At 34.6% G+C, this 20,914-nt stretch overlaps 2 protein-coding genes across 6 annotated transcripts; one reads left to right on the top strand and one right to left on the bottom strand.

Moving 5' to 3' along the window:
• Window positions 1–9,700: 9,700 nt before the first annotated feature.
• On the bottom strand, window positions 9,701–11,222 carry LOC110627865 (magnesium-dependent phosphatase 1). Of its 2 annotated transcripts, XR_006347961.1 has the most exons (5): window positions 11,025–11,222; window positions 10,754–10,925; window positions 10,309–10,425; window positions 9,932–10,149; window positions 9,701–9,821 (listed from the first exon to the last, which is right to left on the bottom strand). XR_006347961.1 is itself a non-coding variant. In XM_021774239.2 (4 exons), the coding sequence occupies exons 1-4, from the start codon at window positions 11,138–11,140 to the stop codon at window positions 10,027–10,029; spliced, it is 528 nt and encodes a 175-aa protein (XP_021629931.1). In that variant the 5' UTR covers window positions 11,141–11,222; the 3' UTR covers window positions 9,776–10,026. The 2 variants fall into 2 exon arrangements, 1 of the variants encoding a protein (XP_021629931.1); XM_021774239.2 differs by having other exon boundaries at window positions 9,776–10,149.
• A 105-nt stretch (window positions 11,223–11,327) lies between these two features.
• LOC110627864 (mechanosensitive ion channel protein 2, chloroplastic) lies at window positions 11,328–20,200 on the top strand. 4 transcript variants are annotated; one of them, XM_021774237.2, is made up of 14 exons: window positions 11,328–11,480; window positions 12,440–12,651; window positions 12,747–12,806; window positions 14,265–14,428; window positions 14,728–14,851; window positions 14,946–15,043; window positions 15,142–15,255; window positions 15,620–15,680; window positions 16,107–16,256; window positions 16,433–16,543; window positions 16,859–17,026; window positions 17,139–17,252; window positions 18,731–18,787; window positions 19,040–20,200. In XM_021774237.2, exons 2-14 carry the CDS (start codon window positions 12,574–12,576, stop codon window positions 19,991–19,993), a joined length of 2,253 nt encoding a protein of 750 aa, XP_021629929.1. In that variant the 5' UTR covers window positions 11,328–11,480; window positions 12,440–12,573; the 3' UTR covers window positions 19,994–20,200. The 4 variants fall into 4 exon arrangements, with proteins under 4 accessions (XP_021629929.1, XP_021629930.1, XP_043804668.1 ...); XM_021774238.2 differs by having other exon boundaries at window positions 11,334–11,480; window positions 12,437–12,651; XM_043948733.1 differs by having other exon boundaries at window positions 11,388–11,480; window positions 12,534–12,651.
• The last annotated feature ends 714 nt before the right edge of the window (window positions 20,201–20,914 follow it).

Genomic DNA, 20,914 nt, shown 5'->3' on the forward strand with positions numbered 1-20,914 from the left:
TTCCTAAACTTAGAAAAATATATCACAATTGTCCTCCAATAAATATATAACAAAATTTTTTAGTTTTCTAATTAATTCCTTTTTTTTTAATTTTATAAAAATATTCATAATAAATTATAAATTATAATTATATAATTTTTTTCAAAAATGTAAGTAGATTAGAATTAAAATTTATATTTATTTTATTATTTATTTGAGTTTATTAACTTCAAATTTTAGAGTGTTATATATTTTTTAGTTTTTATTTTTATAGATGTTATTTTAATTTACAATATGTATTATTTATATGTATTAATTTTAATTTAATTATAAATTTTTAAACAAAATTACATAATTATAATTTAAACTTTATATAATGAATATTTTCATAAAAATTTCAAAGGAAAATAAGTTAAATTGAAATTTAACATATAGATATGAAGGGAAAGAACTTAACATAATCGGAGGAGAATTTAGTTCATAGTGGGCTAAACTAGCAATCAGAACCAATATCAAAAAAGCTACTTAAAACTGCACAATAAGGAGAATTTAGTTCAGAGAACTTATCCTTCTGTGTCAGGAAAGTGACATGTTTTCTAATTCTGCTAGAGCGCCCAACTCTTCTTCCATTTCCCGTCAAAATCAAAACAAGAAATTAGCAAAGGAAGAAATACATAAATTGACTAATTTGTTAAAACTTTTTATATGATAAAAGCATTATTTTGTTAACTCAAACCTGCTCACTTCTGGTGGATATGACCCCCCCTCCAACAGAAACATTTGTTGTCCTTTCCTGACAGGGGGGGTAATCCAGTTTCATGCTCAATGGCACTTGATCCATTGTAATTGCAACGTTAGTTTTTGTGGATGTTTTATTCTCCATATAAAATGAAAGCAAAAGCTGCACGTAGACCCAAAACAAGCAAGGAAATGCCAAATAGAGATGAAAATTCTTACTTCCATGAGTTGTCCGAGTCTACTGATTCTGAATTCTTTGCATTCTTTTCTCTTTCTACAGCTTCTCCAATATTTTCCTCAGTTTCCTTCACTCCTTCCAGTTCTCCAACGTTCTCATCAGCCTCAATTAGTTGATCCTCCTTCTTCCCCAGTCAATCTCTCATTCCCTTGTCAAATTTAACTCATCCCCTTCGTACTTCACTGCTGCACCAGAGGGATTGGGATACCCAGAAAGGTGATTATCAACCAAGCAATCCTCTAGCAAAGTGGTCAGGTTGGGAAACTGAAATGGAACAGGATTCTAACATTATTTGAAATTGATGATCAGATTAAGAAAATAAGAGAAAGAATCACATATCGATTGCTGAAATTTCTGAGCTATACCTTCCAAATTGTCTCTGAGGAACTTTGAGATTTCAGGTGGCACATATAGATTAGGGAAGATTTAGGCTTATGATAAAGAAATCGAGGCCTTGGCAAGAGGTAATTAGTCTTGGGATCATAGGGAGGCATCAGTGGTGTTCGCATCAAGAGGTGCCAAAGAACAAGTTGTCTTTGTACTTTTTAAGGCTTCTCCAAATAAGTGATTGTTGGATCAAATGACTTCTGATTCAAGTGAGACCTCTAACCCTTTTCCAGAGTTGCACTTTCTGGCAAATCCAAATCATCTTTTGTACTTGAATGTACTAAAGAATCAAAATCTTCATTACTTTTCTTGGGGTCCTTATCTGCCAAATAAGTGATTGTTGGATCAATAGAGCTTCTTCGCAGATGATCTGACACTCAAAAGAAGAGCAATACTAATCAGAACTAGGAAGCAAATTAATTAGGCTACGCTATTTGGTTGCTATAAAAAGTGAAAAAAGTTACAAAACTATGTTAAACTTGATGTAAAGAAAAGCTCAAGTGAAAACATTATCTAGTCTTTTCTTTCTGAGTTACTGTTTGATTCAAAATAAAACATATACGCGATAAAATTTTTCCAAGAAAATGAAGATCCATGTCACGACATTTGTTTTGCACGAAATTGAACCAACAAAGTAGCCACCATCAAAGTAAATACAAAACAGACAAATAATCAATTTCTTTCCTAAAAAGAAAACATATTATGCATCAATTTTCCTACCCTTTCACATATTTTCTCTCTATTTTCTTGATAACCAAATGAACCACATGAACATATGATTCCACAGCCTGAACATATGATGAGCCAACCAAGAAATCCAACAACACTATAGTGGTCATGGTATAAACCATGCCTAGATACCGAAAACCGGTCTTCCCGACTTACGATACCGGATCCCGGAAGAAAATGCATAACCTCTAAATCAAACAGATAATTATATGAAATCCACATGCAATTAGTCGTAACCCACATGCTAATACAGTTTCTAGTTAACTGGAATTTTCACTTCCTACAAAACCAAAATAACGAATACCAATTATGTTCTCTCTCCTCACCCCGTCATTTCTTCCACTTTCTCATCAACCAAACAGAAAAAAAAAAAAAAGAAAAAAAAGAGGAAAGAAACAAACCTAACAGACAATAAGCAGGAGACTTGGGGTTAAACCCGAGCCTGTGACTCGTATAATAGAAGGGTTTCGTAAATGCCCGTTAACTTTTTCTCCTCACCCCGTCATTTCTTCCAATTTCTCGGCAACCAAACAGAAAAAAAAAGTTCAAAAACAAAAACAAAAATAAGGAAAAGTAACAAACCTACGAACTATTAGCAGGAGTATTGAGTTCATAAATGCGTTCCACTAAAACTCCTCCTAACGGGGTAACAGCTCTGAGTTGCTTGGATTAGAAGGCTCTGGTAGGTATTGGAGAGAAAGAAGAAGAGTTTTTGCTTGGAGGTGATGCCGCGGATAGTGGATTTTGTGTAATAGTATGAAGAGCAAAATGGATTTGAATGGGAAAAAAAAAATTTAAAGAATGGAGTCTTTAAATAGAAGGAGAATGAGATACAGGACCGTTTAGAGAAAGAGCACGAAATGATAACGATTAGTTTTGGAAATGAACTACGGCTCTACGGGGATTTCATTGGTGATGAGTTTTGGACCGTAGAAGGAAGAGGATTTGAATAGTGAAACGGTGTAGGAGCCGTTTTTTTTTTTTGAAAAAAAAAAAAAACTAATTGTAATTTTTCAAAAATGAACAAAACAATCTATATTTTTTCTGCATGGTTAACTATTCACTCTATTTTATTAATTCTACGATTAAATAATTATTATTTTTAAATTATAATATATATATATATATATATATATATATATATATATATATATATTATCAATCAATTTGGTGGCCAGAACTCCCGTTGCTTTCACTGCTCGCATGGCTATTAGATTATTGTCGCTTTTTTTTTTTTTTTATCAAGATTGTTAATCTAACATTAGAGTAATATATTCTTATAAAAATTTTAGACATTTTTGTTTTTTTAAATTGAGAATCGAGAATCTGGAGAGCACACGATTTTCTTTTTAAAATTAATTTTTAATATAAATTAATTAAAAATTAAATATTATATTATAGTATTCCAAAAATAATTATCAAAAATTAAATTTTTATCTCTCCCGACACATGCATTCAATTTTAACTATTAGAAAACAGAAAATAAAATTTTGTATAAAATATTTTTTAATGATATAATTTATTTTTTATTATTTAATTTTAATTTAAAAATAAAATATATTAATAAATTTATAGGTAAATGTTAATGAAGATTTTAATGTGTGAAAAATGACTTTTTATTGTTTAAAATAACTCGATAAGCTCCAAGCCTAGTTTAGTGCATGGAATGGCAAAGGACATGAGAGTTCAGATTGGTGAGTGACGTGGAACTCTTAATCTTTCTATTGTTTCTATGGATGATTATCCGTGTGTGCAAGAAAATGGAGTCCCGCATTGAGAAACTTGAGTAGCATAGATGAGGTTCATGAGGAGATGCAAGAGGCATTGAATGAAGCCATCGACAAGGTGATTAAGGAATGTGAGTCTTGGAAATCCTCTCTCTTTAGTGAATTTGTGGCACTTAAGGAAGAGAATATGTTGTTGAGGGGAGAACTTGGAAAATTAGTAGAGGAGTTAAGTAGGATGAAGGATGAGGTGGAGAGTGCGAAGAAAGATAGGGGTTGTGAGTCCACTTCATCCATTCCTCTACTAGGCAAGGAGAAAGTCCCTAAGGAGGAGAGACCTTTGCGTAGGTATTATTTTTGCAAAGGTCCTCATAAAAGTGGTGATGCCCAAGAAGGAGTGAGCTTCTTGCGAGGTTGCAAAGCAATGAGGAGACTCCGTTGGAGCCAAGGGTGGCATACTTGGGTTCCTTACAAGTGTGTGGAGCACTTGGACGGGTGGAAAATTTGGAGGAGCTAGATGAGGAAGCGGGTACCTGATCATCTTCATCTTCGTGTTTGAAGAATGACCTAAAGAAATGTGGAGGCCAAAGGGGTATGGAATTGCCGAGGAAGCTATCACCGAGAGAAAATGTGGATGGTGCCAAGGACGAGGAGTCCAAAGTAGCTGAAAGTTCGAGGGAAGTGGTTTCGCCCAAGCAAGGGAGACATAGGCGACGACGCTTGAAGAAGAGCAAAAGTAGGTGCAAAACTGAGGGAATGGCAAAGACACCTAGCCACAAGGACGAGGGAAATGCTACTAATGCACTTCAAGAGAAGGCTGAAGGCGACACTTCGTATGTAGGTGGACATACGAAGAGGTCCTACACAACTTCGCACAAGGGTGATGCGAAGAGGTCCGAAGTTTGCTCAAGTGGTAATGGGCAAGCGAAGAAGACACGATGAGGGCGTCACGGGTATGAGTGGGGGAGGATGTCACGGTCCAAAGGTGTTGAGACCAAGGATCCCCATAATCTAAAGGAAAATTGGCTTTCCAGGCTGTTGGAGCCAATTCTGCATTTGGGCCTGTGCGCAGCCCAAATGAGGTTCAAGGGGCTGATGCTGCTGGTTGCAAGGTGAAAATGCCAACTGAGATAGATTGGCCAGCAGACAGGTTGAATGGGCCCGTGGGTGCCAAAGATAACTGACACAGTTGGGGAAAACAAGCAGACTTGCAGGCCAGGAGGGCTAGCAAGCGAGGTTCACTGGGAAACTGGGATAGGTGTGGAGCCCAGCAGGCCAGACGAGCTGGATAAGGCAATAGAGGTGAAGTGGAGAGTGACAGGTCCAACGGGGTGCAATTGGGGCTCAGCACAAGGAAGGTGTTGGAAGCTGGGGAGCATTGCTAGACGGAAGGAGGTTCAATAGGGCTGTAACATTCGAGAAGGTTCTAGGGGCATCCGGAGATGTCCAGGCGCAAATGAGGTTCACTGGGCACGCTGGCAGGCCGCGCGCGCAGAGGGACGCTGGTAGGCCGTGCGCACAGGAGCAGGCTGGTAGGCCGCATGCGTGGGAGGACGCTGGCAGGCTGCACCCACAAACGAGGTTCACGCGGACTGAAGGACACGTGAAGATTCTAGAAGCTGCAAGGTTTCTCCAGGGGCTAGTGGAAGTTGCAAGGTGCGGGCAGAGTGGTGCAGGCAGGCCAAGGACTCGCGGGGCACACGGGCCCATAGCGTGCCAAAACGAGGTTCATAGCTGCCAGAATCTGTCAAAAAATTTCAGAACGTGCCAAACAGCTCTCAAACCCCCCAAACAGAGCTAGACACATGGCAAGTCACCAACCACGTAATTTAGTCGGCCAAACACTCTCATTTGCCTATAAATACCCTTATTTGCAGAATGTTAAAGAAGATGGAAGCCTCCTACACCTAAGAGCCATATGGACACCTTGTAAACACTTTGTAGAGAATTTGTGAGCTTTCTTGTATTCTTGCCTTGCAAATTTTTCCAAGTGTTAATATAAAAGCCATTTCCCCAATCATCTTCCCTTTTAGTTAGTTTTAGCTTGTGTTGCTTCCTTCATCTCCTAAGAGCTGGTTAAGCTCCTGTAGCTGCTTTTCGCTGCGTAATTAAAGGGTAAGGCTGATTTAGTTCAACAGACTGAGTCAAGTACCGCGTTGTTGCAGTGATTTTTGGGTTGGAATCGCTCAGCACGTGACAGAGCATGAAATGGTAACGACTAGTTTTGGAAATGAACTACAGCTCTACGGGGATTTCATTGGTGATGAGTTTTGGACTAGAAGGAAGAGGATTTGAATAGTGAAAAGGTGTAGGAGCCGTTTTTTTTTTTTTTTTTTTTTTTTTTAAATTAACTAATTGTGAAGAGGATTTGAAGGTTCACTAACTACCTCCGGCCTTTGACCATCTGGAATTGAATTCAATTTTCAAATAAATATATTATTTTTAATATAAAAATTGATTTAAAAAAAAAAACAAGAGGTGATTTTTACTTGTTATCCTTTAATTTTAGAGATGGTTATATTTTAGTCACTCATTCTTAATTTTTATTACAAAATTCATAATCTTTAAAAATATTACATAAAATTTCTTACTGATGGATTGAAGCCCCATTGCTTCTGGATATACCAGCTTTTCTCCTTCCATAACTGATTAAAACTGAATTTCTCTTAACCAAGAATCCATTTGCATTTTGTTTGACACATGAGTTACTCTTGTATCAAGTTTGTTTAATTAAAAGAGAAAACAACTTCTTTAGAAGAACTTACTAATATACAGCATTAACGATATCGGTATTCTCCATTAAGATGAGTGATTTTTTTTTTCAACATTTTTAAAGATGAGAATTTTAAATATTTTTAAGGGCATGTGAATAAAAAAAATTATTTATAATAATTTACATTTATATTCAATGCTTTAAATTTTAGAGTAAAACTAAACCTTTTTAATTTGTTATAATTATAGTCAAGAGAATTAAATTAAATTTAAAACAAATAATAAATTATAATATTGTCGTTAAAGTTTTATTTAATTAATAAAATAATTTTAAATATTATTTTTTATTAATTCTATTATTTACTTCCTATTTTTACTTTTATATAATATCATATATTATTAATAAAAATTTAAAATATAGAAAAAAAAATTTTACAATTTAAAATATATAATAATTTATTTTATTTAAAATATTATTAATAAAAAGTAAAATCTTTTAAATATGAAAAATATACACATAATTTATAATATTAACTATAAGCACTTAAGTGAAATACTTTAATATATATTATTTATATATGATATTTTATATAATATGAATTTATTTATAATAAAAATTTATATATATTTAATATTATATAAAATAAATATAAGATATATTTAATTTTAATATAAAATTTAAATTAAAATATTATATATTTTATTAATAATATAAAATTTTAATAATTATATTATAATTTATTATTAATTTCTTTAAATTCACTTTAACTCTCTTAATTACGATTACAATTATAGCAAATTGAAAATGTATTAATTTTATCGTTCAAAATTTAAAGCGTTAGATATAAATATAATTTATTTTAAACGTTTATTTTTTTTTATCCACTACACTTATTTTTAAAGAAAATAGATTTTTATTAATACATTAAAAACATGATTTTCTAATAACAAATTAAAAATGATAGACCGAAATGTCTCAAACTTAAAAGTTGAGAAACTATAAATATAAATTACCCCAACCTTAAATAATAATTTTTATTACATATTCAACACATGTGCAAATTTAATTATTCAGCTTTCTTTTCTTAATTACACTAATAAAGGGTGAGCGCTGTACAACCTGAGACCATTCTACAAACAGAAACATTTACAATAAAACAAAGAAGATGATGAATTAAGCAATAACCTCAATGAATTTCTATGATGCCCATGTCCTTACAACATCAGAAACCTTGCTGTCCTCAACCTGCATTCAGTGTCAATCGGCCAGAATTCAACACAAATAACTCAATAGCTTCAGCTTCAATCCCACAACAATGCACCGCCACAGTGGAATAAGTCCACTAAAAAGATTAGGAAGAACAAGTTTTGAAATAGTCCACTAAAAAGATTAGGAAGAACAAGTTTTGAAATAGGTTGAAGTCTGATTTGAGAATGGACAACGATTTAAGTTCTGGTTCAAATAGCTTAGAATATGTCAAATGTGAAAAGTTGCACAAAGGGTCTTATCGGTTTGGGACTACAGCCTATTACAAATGTAGACAAGAGGGACATATAGCTCGTGAGTGTCCTAATGCAGCCAGGATGACACAGTACCAACATACAGTTTATAGCAATGTGGCCTAACCAGCAACTTTAGCCACATCTCAAGGCAGAAGGCGAGGTAGAGGAAGAGGGATGACCTCTTATTCAGCAGGTTTCCAAGGAGAAGGTCCTTCAGCACCAGTACGGATCTTCATCATGACACAGAAAGAGGCCAACACATTAAACACAGTGGTGTCAGGTAAACTCACTGTCGAGTGTTCTGATGTGTATGCTGGTTTAGTCCAGTTATAGTTGATAACAAGTGCCTTCCAGCCGACCTTATAGTTCTAAATTTAACTGGTTTTGACGTCATTCTAGGGATGGATTGACTCTCTACTCATAGTGCTATCTTGGATTGTAAAGACAAAGTAGTTAGGTTCAGAGAACAAGATGGATCATGTTAGGTATAATTAGGGGTTTGATATCTGTCTTACAAGCTCATAGGTTGCTTAAGAGGGGTTGTTAGGAGTTTCTTGCTCATGTTAAAGAGTTTGACAGTCAGGTCAGGGAACCAGTTTCAGTGCTTGTAGTTAAAGAGTTTATTGATGCTTTCCAGACGATCTACTAGGTTTACCATTTGATAGGAAGATAGAGTTTAAAATTAAAGTATTGTCCGGAACCAGACCCATCTCTATTCTTCCCTATAGGATGACACCTGCCGAGTTGAAAGAGTTAAAGGAACAATTACAAGAATTGGTAAGTAGCAGGTTCATGTGACCTAATACCTCACCTTGGAGTGCTTCAATGTTGTTTGTGAAAAAGAATGATGGATCCCTAAGGTTTTGTATTGACTACAGACGGTTGAACAAAGTCACTACCAAGAACAAGTATCATTTACCTAAGACTGATGATTTATTTGACCAGCTAACAAGAGCCGGTTATTTCTCCAAGATAAATTTGAGATCCAAGTATCATTAGTTGAGAATCAGAGAAGAACACGTGTCTAAGACAACTTTCAAGACCAGATATAGGTATTATAAGTTCCTAGTAATGTCGTTCGAGCTGACCAATGCCCCTGTAACATTCATGGATCTCATGAACAGAGTTTTCAGACAGTTTCTAAATTACTTTGTTATTATCTTTATTGATGATAACTTAGTGTATTCTAGAAATATAGAGGAGCATGCAATCATATGAGGAGAGTATTGCAGACCTTGAGAGAACACGGATTATATGCCAAGTTCTCTAAACGTAAGTTCTGATGGAGGAATATCTCTTTATTAGAGCATGTAGTGTCAAAAATAGAATCGAGGTAGACCCGAAAAAAGTAGAAGCACTAACTAACTGGTTCAGACCCACTACGGTAATAAAGATAAAAAACTTTTTGGGTTTGATAGGTTACTACAGGAGATTCATTCAAGATTTCTCCAAAATAGCTGCTCCAAAAGAAATTTCAGGCTGTGCTTGGAAGTAGATCACCATTTCGAGAGACATTGCTTGTCTATAGTATACCACATTGCTTGTATAATGATGTCTGTATTTGTATATTTTGCCCCAAATTCAGATTGATTTTTTAGTGAGAAAGGAGCCTATGGCCATTCACTGGAATTAAAATCAAGTCCTTCCCTTTTATGTTTGTTCAATTCCCCTTTCATTTGCATCTCAAGTCTCAACTTCAATGGTCCTTGGAATTGGATTCACAAAGGTAATTTGGCAAAATGAATTCACACTTGTTCTAAAATCATAGAAATGAGAGACTTCTTGATTTTGTTGGGTTCACCACTAATCACATGTCAAAATAAATATTGTTTCATAACTCTAAATCAACTGATAGACATGAACTCAATCCATCAAATCAATGATTCTATTGTTGTATTATCATCAGCCACATAAATTTTACCTGTGAATTTCTAGACATCACAGCAAGGGCATCTTCTTCATAAATCAGCCTGATTTGAAAACGATGAGATGATATTTATATGACTAACAAAAAGTTCAATCCTTACTGTTCCTGCTACAACACCCCGACTTTTGAGAAAATTCTGATAGTCCTTGCCTCAACGCTCCAAGATTTACCCCATTTCCAACCAAGATGCTAGTTACACCCATCTTTGATGTCTGTGAAAACCAATATGAGGATTAGATAAATTGCAAGAAAGTTCTGCACTAAATATGATGAGATTCTAGCATCTAATGACTCTTAATTGTTATTAGCTTAAAAGAACATTAAGTAATTTAAAAAAAAAAAAATTGAATTTGGGGACGGAGAAAATTTACAGCTTCAATATTCCTATCCTCATCATCAAAGAAGAGCATTGAACTGAAAGGCAGTCCAGTCCTCCTATGGATCCTTTGAAAATGCTCAGTTTTGTTAGTCCAGCTGGAGAAAATTTCCTGCGTGATCAACCCTATGAATCAGGTAAACTATAACCCATATATAATTCACAAATATAAACTATAACCCATGTATAATTCATAAACACCAAAACTACTACAACACACTGAAACTCCAAATCCTAAGAATTAGTCTAGTTGGTATTAATTAGAATCTCTTAACCAGCAATTTGGGGTTTATTGTTCTGCTATGATCAAGGGAGCACTCTCCTTCCTAACTCAGAACATGATTTAAGATGATGAAGCTGATCATGGATATAAAGTTACATAAATCAAGAAAGCATTCATATCTCAAATTGCAGGAGCAATCGCATCAAGAAGTCAGAACCTGGGCCACACACATGGAGTCGATTCCCAATTTAACAAGAAATACTTTGGCAATCTGCGAAGTAGGCGATCTAGAAGCAATAGCCAACTCAATTCCCTTCTCCTTTAGCGCTTTTAATATGCCCATAGCATGTGGATACAGATATGGCGTATCATCTTCATAGTAGAACTCGCTGACCAAATCATAGAATTGGAAAATTAATATCTTTCATCTGCCATTGCAGATCTTCCAAAGAGAAAAGAGAATGATATAAGCAGCCATTGAAACGAACCAGTAAAAAGGCCATAGAGTGTAATCGAGATCGAAGACGACCAAGCGAGGCAGCTCCTGGAATTGCCCGATTATCTCCAACGCCTCTTTTTTCACCTTCTCCTCGTCGTCTTCCATCTCTCCTCCTCTCTCTCTCTCTCTCTCTCCACTGGATCTCTGACACCTGGAGAGAGAGAAACGACGCAGAATCCTGCGTTTTTTCACAAGGGAGAGGGAAAAAGATTGCGTTTTAATAGCCGCCGCATACTTTGAAGTTGGAAATGTCAAATGAGGAAGGAAAAAATGCCGCTGGGATATCTCTGACGTGCAATCCACGTGGCTGAATCAGAGCCGGCTAATGGGATGTTTCGAGCAGAACGCACCGTATTAAGCCAAACTAGAACCAGGAACAGGAAAGCCTTTTTTTCAAACCTGTGATTCTCCGCTTCTTTGCCAAAGCTTGTTGTCTATAACACAGGTACTTCGATGTTTTTTATTTTTTTTCCCCTCAAGTTTCCAATTAAATTTTCTGGTAATTGTCATTTTTTTTTTGAATCGGAAATTAAATTTGGGTGGTTTTCCTTTAAGCAATTTTTATTCCCTTTGAAAATTCTATTGATTTTTTAGATAGTTCTTGCTGATTTGATTTTATTCGATCTTTCGATTGCCATAATAAGAGCTTCGTTTTGCTGTTCTTTGATTAATTCTATTTCTGGATGCTTAGGGTTTTCTTTTCAGTGATGGGATTACTTTACAAATTCTTGTTTTGTTTATGTTTCTTTCTCTTTTTAGTGTAAAAAATTAACTTAAAATTTTTAACTTCATTTTTAGGTTTTTGGAAATGAAATTCAAGGGCTCAATGTGTTTAAAATTGTAATGTTTTATTGATGTATTTGTACCATTTACTTCATTCATGTGGTTTGGTGGGATTTGTCTCATGGTTTAGATTATTGATTGGCGTTTCTAATTGACCTTAAATTTTCTGGATTAAGAAGATCAGATTTCATATAAAATTTGTAAACATGATTTAGTTTGTAGATAGAATTCACAAACCAGCTGTTAATAAATGGAGCATTTTTTCAAGATTATGTTTGCTACAATTCAGTGCTTCCACATGGCTCCTTCCAGATTAACTCTGAAAGTAGTGTTTTTTTTAATGGATATGAAATGCAACACTGGCAAATGTAAGATCCAGTTTTTTTATTATTATTATTATTACATTTAATCATTAATTTACTTGTACGTATGGATAATCTAGAAACTGCTGATTTTTTGTATATAGATTTTATTATTCTTGCCTAACTCGTTGAGATGGCGTTATTCTTAAAACTCATGGATTTTAAAGTCAAATTGATGTTGCTATGATTTGTTAATTTTTCACCTTGGTGGATTCATTTTCCGTTTTGCTTCAGTCTGAACTTTTCAATCTTCTAGCAGGTGTAGGAGTTGTGAGATGGTATAAACTGCTTGGTTGTTTATAGCAACATTAGCCATTGTTAAGTGTTACCCGCGCAGTGTGCTGATTTTTCAGGACTACTGGCATCTTCTAGTGTCTCAATTCCAGTTCGGCAATGGCTCTTGCTGGTTCCTTGCGATTGTCCTATGATTTGGGACTTTGCAAGAACCAGAGGTACAAGAAACAATATAAGGTATATATATGTATATGTTTCTTTTTCTTTCTTTTTTTTCTTAAAATTTTCTTTTATTTTGATTGTATAATATGGCATAATATATTTCTTTTCAGATTACACTCAGCAGGGACAAACTATCATTATTGAATAGCACACTCTCGTCCCGTGCTTCGGTAACTTTTATATTTTGCTTTAGTGCACAAGCACACAGTTGTATGTGCACATATTGCTTAGTCAGTTTTAGTGAAACTGTCATTTTTTTTGTCAAGATTTTTGGCATTCAACTTTAAGCTTGCACGCAAAAGTTATATTTCCCAGCAAAATTTCCGGCTTCCATCCATATACTTGCCATTCAGATTGCTTGTCTGTATCGGTTCTATAAAAAAGAAATCACTTTCTGTAATATTGCTTACAAGTTTCTTGATCTTACACATTGTATAGACCTCTCCACATTCCTCCTTAAAATTTAAGATAAGCTGTCATTGTTATCAATTTTGTATTCATAAGTTGGTCAAGACAGCTGTGATGTGAGGAAATTTTTTTGATAATTACATATTGCCTTGTTATAACACTTAGTTTGGTCTTATATACTGTAGGTTCTTTCTATCAACTAGCTTAAGATTTTATGTTGGATGATCTGATGTAATTTGGTATTTGACACTGCCAAGCCTACTATATTTATTGGCCTAAACGAAGTGGAAGAAAGAAAAAGATACATATAGCCAACGAATTGGGCCATATTATCAGTTTTTAATTTTAAGGTGTTTTCCTTGTTGTCGTTTTTTGGTAACTGGCGTTTATTGCACCATAACAGAATTTAGCAGCACTTTACTTACTGCATGTAAATTTCAAGTTATTGCACTAATGAGGCACTTTATCCCTTCTGTGCTCCAAGAATAGGATTCTAATATCTGGGACTGTGTTGTAATAAGTAGAAGAGCAAAACAGCAGATTTTCATTTCAAAAGATTAAAATATCTACTGTTTTTGGAGCAAAAGAGAAATCATGAATATCTGCATGGTATAGAACAACTCTCTCTCATATCTAAAATTGCCAATATGAAAATGGTTTCTCATAGCAATACCGACAAAAGCAAATTGGCTTATCCCAAAATTCCTGGCAAAAGTTTCAGTGGCACTACTTCCTTTTAACTGATGAAGATCCCCATCACAAGTATTTTAATATGTTTTGAGAGATCATATATATTTACTATACAAGAATAAACCCACAAAAAAAAAAGAGCAACCAACTGCAAATTGTTATTAGACTTCACAATTTATTCATTTCTCAAGTATTAAGAGCTCCCACAAAGAGGGGATAATCTCTTAATAAAAAAGAAAGTGGACAATAGTACTCACCAAAGAGATATTATTCTAAATTTATCTTTCCTCAAAAAAGTCCGACTCATAAGGAGGAACTCCCAAGGAATTGGGTAAAAATACCGTATTGAGGGGGGAAAACTATTGAAAAAGGGATTTGCTATTGTAAGGACCGATGGTTTTAATGATGATAACTTTGAATACTTTATGCTGAGATTTCTTTGTATGCATGTAAAACCCATTGATACTTATAATTGCTAAGAGACATAATTAAATTCAAAATGAAATCTGAGATGTCTGTTTTGGTTACAGTTTTGCCAATGGGATCCTTGGAGCATCCATTTATCAGACAATTTATGCAGACCCATATTCCCTGTGTCATATAGAAGTAATGCATTTAGGTGTCGTTCTTTTCTAGTTCCAGGTCAAACATTTCATCTTCCTGGCTTGAAGTCAACTTCCATGGCATTGACACGGTAACTTTTCTACTTTCAGTTAACTTACAAAAAGATATAAATCCAAGTTAATGAGCATATTTGCATGGGTCCTCTTTTTCCCCCGTGAATCTCATATAATTAATTGTATAAAAATGGGATGGTACCAAGTTAAACTACATTTTTTTGTTTTGTATATCATGTCATCATTTGTGAAAATATTTAACTTTATGGTGTTTTAGCTTTCAGTCTTTGGAATTTAGTTGTGGCACTTTCAATGCATTGTGTATATAATTCATTCATGCTTATATTTTACTGAACTGTGTGCTTTCAAACTGCAGGTCACTTAAAGCGTTACAAAGCAGTCCTGCCATATTGAAGTTGGCTCCTGCAATTGGTGTTATCATATTTGCTATATGGGGACTTGGGCCACTCGTGCGTCAGAGCAGAAAGTTGCTACTAAATGTACATGGAATTCTCCTTTTTCTTTATCCTATTGTTATGTAGGGTCTCATGCACTTGTAGAACTGTATAAGTTATTTCTAACAATGGCCTACAGAAGAATGATAACAGTTGGAAAAAGAGTGGCACATATTATGTTATGACCTCTTATGTTCAACCTTTGCTGCTGTGGACTGGTGCAATACTTGTATGCAGGTCTATGACCATGACCTTGTTTAACTCTCATTTGGTCTTAAGTACATGCTCTGTCGTCCAGTTCTTGGATTACTGATCAGCTGTTGAGTTTCTCACAGAGTGCTGGATCCTGTAGTTCTGCCTACAGAAGCTAGTGAGGTTGTTAAGCAGAGGCTTTTGAATTTTGTAAGATCATTATCAACTGTGCTGGCTTTTGCCTATTGTTTATCAAGGTAAAAATTTATGTCCCCTCTCATTACTATTCTTTTTAATTCATTTGATGAGATCATTTGTCAATTTTGACATGGTAGATGGAATCTGTTGGATTTCTGCTAATGTCCTTTCCTTAGTGGAGTTATTTTGCTTAGCTTGTTTGTTTTTACTTATTTCTTTTACTTAATTTGCTTTATTTTTGTGCAACAAATACTACTGCCGTTATAAACTGATCTGCTTTATATGACTCATTTATTATTGTTCTGAGAGATTTTATGTAGTTATAATGTTTTGCCTTTGCAATCTGGATGAGTTCTCCAATTTAGAATGCTTATTGGCAGTTTTTATCGCGACATCTAAATGTTCAAGAATATTTTAATGCAGTGTCATTCAACAAGCTCAGAAATTCTTCATGGAGTCTAATGAGCCAAGTGATACAAGAAATGTATGTATCAGTGTTGCTTTTATGAAGTATTTTTATATGTTATTATTGTACCAGTTTCTGACTTCATGTGCATGATATCATTTTGCTTTTTATTCTGTCGTTTTCTCCTTATTTTGAGTTTTATTTCTGTGGAGTCTTAAGAAAAGATATTTATCTACTGTTGTCATTTGTTTGGAAATATACCTTATTGGTCGATTATAAAATATTATTGGTATGATCTGTTTATCAATGACATGATTCTGTGCTAAATTTGATGATATGTGCACTATTCATAATTCCACAGCTAAGATGAATGACAAAACTTTTCTTTTCATGTCTTTTTCACTTATCCTTAGCTTTTATGCTCAAACAGCCTAAAATGTTATGGAAATGGAATTTTCAATGAGTGCTTCATTTCAAATAACATAATTTTCATTTTTTGGACAGATGGGTTTCCAATTTGCAGGAAAAGCAGTGTACTCTGCAGTGTGGGTGGCTGCTGTTTCACTTTTCATGGAGTTGCTGGGTTTCTCTACTCAGAAGTGGCTCACTGCTGGGGGTCTTGGGACGGTTTTGCTGACCCTTGCTGGCCGTGAGGTGCAACTGAATTTTCATTTTCACATTTTTTTTCTTTTTTCTTGTTCTTATGTTAATTTCTTCCTGCATAACCACTAGGGATAACCCTTTTTTCTCCAAGTTGCTCATTATTTCCAATAAACACCATATAGATCCATTTTCTTGCAATATAACACTGGTATTGTTCATTGTTTTAGATATTCACAAATTTCCTCTCAAGTGCAATGATTCATGCAACTCGACCCTTTATTGTGAATGAGTGGATTCAAACAAAGATTGAAGGCTATGAAGTTTCTGGTACTGTTGAGGTTTGTATTCAAAATGGATCCCTCAGGAGTTTGGGAAGGGCCAAATGGGAAGAAATTATATGTAGATGTGACATATGGTGGCTTCAAATTTGTAGATCCATATAAAGTGTTTGTCCTACATTTCTATGATTATGAAATAGAAATGCTTGCCTCACCCATGAGTAAATATTTGGTACTATCTCATCAGATTGTAAACAATTTATTTACTTAAAAGACTGGTAAAACAATCAAGTAGGAGGTTTTTTCATTGAAATTGGTAAATGCTCAAAGATAACCTTTTCTCATGTGCACACTATTCTTTTGTATTGTCTGCAGCATGTGGGTTGGTGGTCGCCAACAATCGTGAGAGGTGAAGATCGTGAAGCAGTTCATATTCCAAACCACAAGTTCACAGTGAATGTTGTGAGGAATCTCAGTCAAAAATCACATTGGCGTATTAAAACCCACCTGGCCATTAGTCACTTGGATGTTCACAAGATTAACGTGAGGAGAAATAATTCTTTATTCTTTCAATTATTACAGTTTCTTTTTGGCCCTTAACTTTGCATATGATATTTCCTTTGTAATAAAGTGGCTGGTGGTTCTCTTTGCACAGAATATTATCGCTGATATGCGAAAAGTCTTGGCTAAGAACCCACAAGTTGAGCAGCAGAGGTTGCATAGAAGAGTCTTTTTGGATAATATCAATCCAGAAAATCAGGCTCTCCTGGTTAGTGCTTATTCTTTCATAGGATAGTTCCATATCTCTTTCTCCATTGTCCCTTAAAATAGGTACCACATTACCACTATTTTTGCTTGTCCCAAAATTATAGTCTTTTGCTGATAGGAAGAGGTTTATTTTTCCAGTTTATATAAAAGGTACTTTACCCCATATCAGATTTACTTCTAAGATATTGCCTAACTCAATTAAAGGAAACTTGAAGACCTAATAAATTTTTGCACATATGCTTTTCTATTAAACTGTTATAAAAAATATTTGCATTTGTTAAAGGTGCTATGTTTGACAAACATGGGGATTTGCCCAGCTTATAAATTGTCCTAGTAATTATTTTTTTTGTTTGAGTGCAGTAAGATTGCCATTGTCCACACTATGTTATCTTGATTTACAAGTTAAAATTGATCCATCTCCAAAATGCTGTGTCTGGTTGGCTTTTCTTCTTTCAATTTAAATAAAAATATTGAGTATGTTTGATGATCAAAATTTGGAAGTTTAAAGGCTTTCTTCTCTATTTGCTATGTCACCATGTGATTTTGAGAAGTGCCATTTTTTCCCCTCCTTTCTTTTTTTCCCTTTTTGTGTATATTGGGTTCTATGTCTCTGGAGCCGATATTCAACGTACTCATGCATGAAGGTTAATTTCAATCCATTAAGTTAATTTTGCTTAGTTTTCAGATGAAAAAAATGCGACTTCTCTCTCTCATTTAAGATCAACTTGAGCAGAAAATGAAATTTGAATGATACATAATGGGTTCTTTTAGGGTGCAATCTGGGATACATTGCACATAACTTGGATGAAACATTCTACTGGACATGTTACAAGACATTTTGCAAACAAAAACAGTAGATGAAATGCAAAATTGACCTTTATTTCAAGGGGTTTTCTGCAGTTTCTCTTTTTTGAGTTATGACAAAGGAGTTTGACATTTGCATTAGAAGTAATTTCTAGCGTAATGATATTTGTCTTGAGCTACCAAAGGAAATGCATAGGTTGTTGTAGTACTGGGAACATTTACTTAAAAAATTGCTAGAATTTTTATCTTTTCCTCTTCCCATTAGCGGCTTCTGTGATCATTGTTGTGCAAGAATGCCATGCGATTGTTTTCTTCATTCCTTTTCACATTTGAAAGATAGACCATCTAAAACATAAAATATGCTTTCAAACAATGGTTAGTTTTATACTATGGATCCAAATTGAAAGTAGCTGCATGTCTTAAATTCCCAAATTAAACAAATGACACATTCCAGGAAAATAACATCCCAACTTTAACTAAAAATTATGGAAATTTCCTATTTTAAATAAAAACTAAGATGGCACGTACGATTATGACAAAATCTTCTTAGCAAGAGAAACTGAGGTATGGCTACTGCCCAAGCTTGTTTGCATGGCCATTATCCTCCTTTATGCAGCTGTATGCTAGCTGACAAGATATTGTGTATAAATGTTTGTTTCATTTGTGTTTTGGCAGATTTTGATATCCTGTTTTGTGAAGACCTCACATTTTGAAGAATATCTCTGTGTTAAGGTAAAAAGATAATTTCTACCATTCTCATATACTTTTTCTAGGACTATCTTCTGTGTTATGAATTTAGTCCCCTCAGTATGATTTCACCATGTACTGATGCATCATAAAATAGCAGCAATGACCTTGCATCGAGTCAATCTTCATGCCTTTTTTTTTTCTCTCACCAGTCAAATGTGATGGTCTATGAAGTGCAGGATTATCAGTTTCTCATGTTTGAGGACTTCTAAGTTTGAATGTTGTATGATGAAACAGGAAGCTATACTGTTGGACCTTCTAAGGGTCATCAGCCATCACCGAGCTAGACTTGCCACGCCAATTAGAACTGTTCAGAAGATATATAGTGACACTGATTTGGAAAATGTTCCATTTGCGGATTCTATCTATAGCCGAGGTGGAATGCCATCCAACCGTCCTTTGCTATTAATTGAACCTTCTTACAGAATCAATGGAGAAGATAAAGCAAAATCTCAAGCTCGTTCTGGCAGAGGAGTTGGAGACCAAGAAAATAGGGGTGCACCGAGGTCTGCATCTGACACCAAAACTGGAGGTAGCCCAAAGTCAGACCCCAAGGCCAAAGAAACACAAAAATCTGAAAATAAGGTGGATGCCAGAACTGGGGAGACACCAAATTCCCATGCCAAGGATAACATACAAGCTACAACAGCATCCACCTCTGATCCCAAGATAGGGGATAAAACGCCAGTGAAATCAACACCCAATTCTGTCCCGAAGACATCAAACTCTGCAGAAGCATCAAGTTCTGAATCCAAAGCAGCAGGCTTAGTTTCCAATAATGTGCCACAAAACAAAAAGATCAGCAACCAGCCTAAGAGTGTGAGTCCTGGGAGACAGAATAGCCAGTCTGATAATCCTTCAGTTTCCTTAAAAGAAGCTGGTACTGACAAAGCAAGTGGATTGCAGCAATCATCCCAATTAAAACAGGGAGCTGAGAGACAATCAGTCACTCAGCCCTCAGTGTCAAGACCTGCATTAGAGGAAAATCTTGTTCTTGGTGTCGCTTTGCAGGGCTCAAAGAGAACCCTTCCCATTGACGAAGTCATGAATTCCCATTCAACTTCAGAAGAGGCAAAAGAAATGGCTGCTGCTGCAGGCAGAAATGGAGCTGCATCTCCAACTGGTGAGAAGGATGGGAAAGATGATTGTCAAAATCAAACCCCTCCTAGTTCTACATCTGCCAACCAGTGAAAATTATGTGAATTCATCTTTGCCGATATACTAACTTTTGCCCTTCTGAACTGCTAACCTTTTGTATTGGAACCTTCAATTTCTCCATGATTATTGCGATTATACTTTGTTTCTCTTCACATTGTTTATACAGCATATAGAAATGTACCATTTTCTAAGCTGTAAATGATTTTATTTGTAAATTAATCAGTTAATAACTTGATTGGCGCTGGAGTCTCCCATTTGTGTTAATCGTTGAATGCCCCATAGAGCTTTCAAATTTATCATTCAACACCAGTCGAATGAATGCCAACACTCTTGTTTTCTTTAGTAAATGGCAAATTTTTGAATGGATATGATCCTTAAACCCAATACACAGGCATACTCTTATGGCTACTCCAGTATTGGCCAATACTTTATTTTTGAGAGACTAAGGGGAGTTTGGACTAGAGGTTCAAAAGAGTTATTGAAGATTTCATAAATGTTTGCTAAACCCATCAATCAGCTGTTATTTAGCTAATAAGTCTCCTGTATTGCTGCATTTAGGAAATGCAGTAAAGTTATAAAATTAGAGTTGTTTTAACAACGGTTGCTGTTTTAATTTAAAAAGACCATTTTATCCAATTTTTTTCAATATATATATCTCCGTATCAATGTATTATACACACGATTCTTATATTTTTTATTTATTTAATAATAAATTAAATATAATTTAATAAAAAAAGTAAATATTTATTCAAATAATAAAATAAATTATTTGATGTAATAAATTAATAATTACATTACATATTTAATAGTAAAATAAATTATAGAAATACTTTTTTAGTTAATTTACACATTCGTCACACAAAATTTTAATATAATTAGTTCTTATCATCTTCTAATTATCAATTGTATCTTACCGTTAAATCAAACTATTCCTCAAAAACAAAAAAAGCATGC

Source organism: Manihot esculenta, chromosome 12 (assembly GCF_001659605.2).
Source record: "Manihot esculenta cultivar AM560-2 chromosome 12, M.esculenta_v8, whole genome shotgun sequence".
In the NCBI taxonomy this organism is placed as follows: Eukaryota; Viridiplantae; Streptophyta; class Magnoliopsida; order Malpighiales; family Euphorbiaceae; genus Manihot; species Manihot esculenta.